General features: G+C 42.9%; 1 protein-coding gene across 1 annotated transcript; it reads left to right on the top strand.

Annotated features, from left to right (window-relative positions):
• Nucleotides 1-1,694: 1,694 nt before the first annotated feature.
• On the top strand, nucleotides 1,695-3,545 carry LOC138798674 (uncharacterized). The gene is made up of 3 exons (XM_069979212.1): nucleotides 1,695-1,979; nucleotides 2,210-2,356; nucleotides 2,498-3,545. Exons 2-3 carry the CDS (start codon nucleotides 2,247-2,249, stop codon nucleotides 3,384-3,386), a joined length of 999 nt encoding a protein of 332 aa, XP_069835313.1. The 5' UTR covers nucleotides 1,695-1,979; nucleotides 2,210-2,246; the 3' UTR covers nucleotides 3,387-3,545.
• The last annotated feature ends 2,588 nt before the right edge of the window (nucleotides 3,546-6,133 follow it).

Raw genomic sequence — 6,133 nt, forward strand, 5'->3', positions numbered from 1 at the left:
GGGCATGGGAGGAGGATTATAGCTACATGGGGACATGGGAGGAAGATTATGACTATATGCAGAGATGGAGGGGATTATAATAGGGGGAATTATTCATATTTCGGCACTATGGATAGGGTATTGTATAAGGGTGAAGAGAGTGTTGGTAAATTGTGGAGCCTAAAATGTCTGTCCGATAGATGCTGCTGGGACAAGTCATGGCTTACAGAAGTCTTCATGATTGAGCCGGATTCAAATGGAGAAGAAGCGAGAAATTGAATGACTTGAATTGATGAGAGAAGACGTCACCTGTGAGTCACTGGATGTAACTGTACCCTGATCACTATACTGTCACTATGTGGGGGTAATGCTGGACTCTATACGGTAATTTTTTTCAGTAGCAGTACTGGTGGTATTGATCAGTCATTAAGATGGGGTAGTGTGTTCAGGATGTGGTGGTATTTTCCCCTTGTGTAGTGATAATATTGGCGATAATATTTTGTCACTACGGGGTGGTGATATGCAGTCATTATGTAGTGGTATTGGATTTTTATATGATATTCATCTCAGTTTAGTGGGGGGGGGCGCTATTTCAGTTCTCGCCTCAGGCAGCAGAAAAGCTAGAATCGGCCCTGCATATACTGAGTGACATCCCTGTATGTTGTGACTTTACTATGTGGGGGCTGGCTACACAGGGACCTATACTATTTGGGGGATACAAGAAGGGGGGAATAATATGTTGTGGCTATACTATGTGGGGGCTACAAAGGGGGATATACTATGGGCGCTACACAGGGGAAGGGCTATACTATGTGGGGGGGCCTATATTATGTGGGACTGGACAGGGCATCTATATTATGTGTGGGGGGCTATATGCCTGACTACTATTTGGAGGCACATATTGGGCCTGACTGCTTATGTGGGAGCACAGAGGGGGCACTGTTACTGTGTAAAGCAATGGGGAATATAAGGTTATAATGAGGTATAAGGTTAGGATGATGCTAGAGCATGGAGCCTAAAGTGTTTGTCTCGCAGATTCTGGGGAGAAGAGTCATGGCTGGAAAAATCTTCATGATGGGATGAGCCAGATGGAAAGAAAAGGAAAAAACAGACAGCTTTCACTACCAAGAACGTCACTTATGATTCATGTAGGAAGACGCCTCCTGTAAGTCACTGGATGTAACTGCACAATCATGGATAATCACTTTGAGGCCGGTTTCACACGTAGTAACAGTGCGGGCGTTAAAATTTCTGTCCCGTACATCTCCGGGTGGTCTGGCGGCTGTATTTGAAAACCACTTACGGTCTTATCGTAAGAGTCCGGCCGTAGTGTCATGATGTGTCTTGGCTTGTTTGGCCCCGCTCAAAAGCATGTATTTGATTCATGAATCTGCCCCCGGGCCAAATAAGCACACCCACATCCCTATAAAATCTCCGCCCACTCGCGAAGTACGCCCATATGCTTGTAGTGTTTTGAATGCCAAAAAAATAAAAAAAAAGATGTCTGATGGCGCTAATAATGCGCCCTATGGGCCAGCCCGGCGTATGAGGCTGCGCCGCAAGCACCAGCTCGTGGTGCTTTCGATCCTGTGGAAGATGCGTAATTATTACCAGCGTTTGTGTGTAAGTCTCTATATATTTTTTTTTTTTTTTTTTTTTTTTTTTTTTTTTTTTAAAGCTTTATGTAACTTATTTCAAACTAGCCTTACAAACTGTTTAGGCTTATAATCCGTAAAACATTGATTTAAATGTATTGTTTATGCAAGCTCCCTTAAGTACTGTTGACCAAAGGTCCTTAAATGCAACTGTGTAATAATTTTGTGACTAATTGAGATGTCTTAAAAATAATAAATTTAATTTTTTAAAAATTCTTCTCAGAGGCAAAAAGACGCAGAGCAGCGCCGTCTGCAGGAGGTGGGACGGCGATATTGGGTCCACCCCATCAATGTTCGGAGGGAGACCCGGGGCCACATTGGTTGCCTGTATGATGATTTGCGACGGTATGTCGATTTGAATACATCAAAGTCGTCAAATCTTTGAATGTAATATTGCAAATGTAAAGGTTACTGTCCACAAATGTTTACCCCAAAGTCCATAATTTTATTATGTTTTTTGTTTATCCTTACAACGTTTGATGTTAATTTCAACATTTGTAAACCGTATGACATCTTCCTATGATGTGTGTTTGTGTGTAATATTAGTGATCAATATTTTTCTTAATTTGTTGCAGACATCCTGACAAGTTCCAGGACTTCGTGCGCCTGCCTATGGAGGCCTTTGATAATTTACTTTCCATTTTGACCCCACATCTCCAGAGACAGGACACCTACATGCGGAAATCCATCCCTCCTGTGGGACGTCTGCTCATAACGTTAAGGTGAAGATGCTTTATTTTAATGCGAACTATTTGTTCATGTAATTGTAGTGAAATCTAATATAGTGTTAAAATATGTAATAATTTAATATGTAGCTGAATGTGAAATAGAATCATAAAATACTATTTTTCATTTTTTCACAGATTCTTGGCGACAGGGGAGAGTTATGTATCGTTGCACCTCCAATTCAGGGTTGGTACGTCCACCATCTCTGGAATTGTGAGGTGCACGTGCGCCGTGATCTGGGAGCATTTGCAGCCCATCGTGATGCCCAGTCCGACCCGGGAGATTTGGTTGCAGTCAGCAGCAGGCTTTCAGTCTGTGGCCAATTTCCCCAACTGTATAGGGGCGGTTGATGGTAAGCACATACGTGTGAAGCAACCACCGCGATCAGGATCACAGTATTTCAATTATAAGAAATTTTTTTCTGTGGTCCTGATCGCGGTTGTTGATTCCACGTATCGTTTCCTTGCCATCGACGTCGGCTCCTATGGCAGTACTGGGGACTCCCGGGCGCTACTGAGATCAGAGTTTGGGCGGCGCATACTCTTAGATCACGTGACTCTACCTCCTCCCACTCCTCTTCCGGGTACCACGCATCCCGCTCCATTCGTCATGGTAGGGGATCAAGCCTTCCCTTTACTCAACAACCTGCTGCGCCCTTACCCACGGAGAGGGCTGGATGAACGGGGGAGACTATTTAACCGGAGGCTGAGCCGGGCACGTAACTTCGTGGAGTGCGCCTTCGGGATCATGACTAGTCAGTGGAGAGTGTTTACCACTGCCCTGCAGTTGAAATTGGCCACAGTTGACATGGTCATTAAAGCTGCCTGTGTTCTCCACAACTACCTTCGGGACTATGCTCCCACCCCGGAGGTGAACGTGGAGACACTGCCAGCTTTTAGTGCCCCTATCAACTATGGCCAAGGGAGACAACTCAACCGCGGGATAGTGGTCAGGAACCTCTTTGCTGACTACTTCATGACTCCTGAAGGCGCCGTGCCCGTGCCCCTTTCACAGCCTCCCTTATGAGCCACGGCCACAGGACTGATGTTTTCCCGCATGTATGTCACCTGTCTCTGGGATGTGTGTTTTTTTATTTTCTTTTGTTGTTTGAACCCGATGTATTGGTTGATATTTAATTTTCATTCTCTTTTTACTAAAACAAAAAATATATTTTCTTATTCGACTAAACAATGTGTCTGCCTTTTCAATGTATGTAAAACATGTTGTGTGTTCCCACATAGTAGTGTTCGAAAATACACATTACCTCACTCGATATACTACTGGCCAGTAATTATCGAGCATGGTCACATCATGCTAATGTTAATTGTATAGTCCTTTGAACCTAGTGTGCTGAAAGATTGATGTGATCAAAACATGTGCATTTCCTATGGAGTGACCAGCAGGGTGCGCACTATATGTCTAACTTTCTAGTGTGGGATATGTAACAGGATCTGATATCTTCTAGTGCCACAGTCCATCTCACTTCTTAACAATCACTATTAACACACCACATATATCCCTCCACACATCACCCAGGTGCGCCAGCTGGATGTGGTCTACTTAGGTTGCGGTTCAAAAATATTATTTTATCATCCATTTTTTTTCTGTAAAACACAGAAGAGTGTATTCAAAGATTAGAAATCTCGCTCTTTACTTGATCACCTGTTCCTTGTCTACAGTCATCTCCTGGATTTCTTATCCAAAATCCATCACATCAATCTGCCAGTGTAAACGCTACATTATGTAGTTTATTGTGTGTACGTTTATATATCCTCCACTTTGTACATAATGACCACATGCTGGATGTCCTGCAGGAGGAGATTTCTACTACCATCGGACATAGAGCTCTATGTGGAAATGATAGTGTCATGATAATAACATTAATGTCCCAAAATATGTTAGTGCTCATCACAAGCCTCTCCTGCTCTGCCCACTTCCTGCCTTGGCTACAGATGTCAGCATAGAGCAGGCTCAGACCTCAAAAAGAAGGAATCGCAGCATTCACTACATCTTCGCTAGTGGCTTCACAATACGTGTATTTCACTCAGTATAGCTAACAAAAACAGCAGTGGATTCTAAACACCCAAAGGATCTCGACACAATGTTGTAATGTTGTGGATGTGCGCCATTAAAACACTAAATAAGGACATTTCCAAATAACATCCATTCTTAGAAAAAAACTTAGCAATATTTCACTTTAAATGGCGCACAGCCACTCTATTTCTACATTGTGTGAACACAGCCTTTGTGTTTTTAAGCCACTACTGGTTTTGTTAACAATACTGACCAAAATATACTGACTCAAATACACGTATTGTGAACCTACTACGAACATGTAGTGAATGTTGCGATTCCTTGTTTGTCATGTATGACAGTGCTCTCTGCTGCCATCTGTGGCCAAGGCAGGAAGTGGCCACAGCAGGAGAGTGTTGGCCTGATAAATGAAATACTTAACTACATTATAATATTTCCTATCATGACACATTCATTTTAACACATACAGCAATGTCTCACATATGATTAGAAATATTCTCCTGAAGGACATCCAGCATGTGTTCATTTTCTACTAACGTAAAGCATACAACAAAATTTTATAAGACACAATAGCAACATTCAATACAGCTTTCTATGCAAACAAAGTCCACTAAGTATTTTGAAGCGTATTTCGTACTTCCTTAGTGGCAGTCAATAATCATTTGTTTTTTTAACCCTTAAACACTAAAACATAAACAAGTAAAAAATAAGATTTCGGGAAACAACAAGATATGTCGCAATGGATTTATTACATGTCAAAAAATAAAACATTCACATGATAGTGTGTGTGGGTGGATGTGGGCGAGGGTGTGTGGAGACTACTTTGGACCATGTTGACAGAAGTTAGAATAGTGTGCAGAGGCAATAGTGTGGGCAATATGTGAAGGACACAGCCAGCCTGACTGTATTCTGGCACCACAAAAATAAAAGGGACATCCCAATCCCCCCAAGCTGTTATTGTCATCCCTAGCTAATGTGATGCCAGACCTTCTAAACAGTGTGTTATTGATGTGGTCCTGGTGCACACAAATGTTAGGAAATTATTAATGCTAGTAAGGCGCGGTTGGCACTAAGGCCCTACAGTGTAGCAGACAAGGGGTGGTGTTGGTGTAGCTGAGGAGAGGGAGTGCGGAACAAACACAAATGTTGTTGGACGGTCAAGGCACATGTCACTCTCTCTCGCCAGGCTCCACAGGACCCTCTTGACATCTTGGTGGTGGAGTCCTGGCCAACCCCTCTGCCAGATTAGGTTCTTCATTCTCTTCATCCGATGAGGCCTCTGCTGGTTGCTGAACTACTTGTGGTCTGAGGAGAAAACAACACTGGTCACTATCTAAGATGGCACTTTTGTTTAAGGACATATTTAGCCAGATAACTAAAATGGAGGCATCCAATGCAGGATTACACTCTGCCTGCTTTCACACTATTTTCTATGTACGAGGTGCCACACTAGAACTTTTTACAATATATTCACACACTGTTGACCCAAAATGTGGGTCTTCACAAGGCCACCCGAGTGGAACATTAGTTTACTCTATGGACACATTGCGTACATTGTTTAAACATTATGAAGACAGTCCACGCTATTGGCATAACTGCCATTTCATGTTCTGGATTAGATCCTGGAGGGATCAAAAGCTGTTCCCAAAGCGGTTAGGCCAGGCTGCATTTGTTAGTTATCTGGTGTCCAGCAGGGGGCGCCTCATCTTCCCGAAATCGAGATTACTCTAAAGTGTTCA

This window comes from Dendropsophus ebraccatus, chromosome 8 (genome assembly GCF_027789765.1).
Source record: "Dendropsophus ebraccatus isolate aDenEbr1 chromosome 8, aDenEbr1.pat, whole genome shotgun sequence".
Taxonomy (NCBI): Eukaryota; Metazoa; Chordata; class Amphibia; order Anura; family Hylidae; genus Dendropsophus; species Dendropsophus ebraccatus.

Coding starts and splice junctions, on each gene's coding strand:
- LOC138798674 (XM_069979212.1), top strand. CDS start 2,247: ATGGAGGCCTTTGATAATTTACTTTCCATTTTGACCCCACATCTCCAG. Junction 2,357..2,497: donor CGTCTGCTCATAACGTTAAG/GTGAAGATGCTT, acceptor ATTTTTTCACAG/ATTCTTGGCGACAGGGGAGA.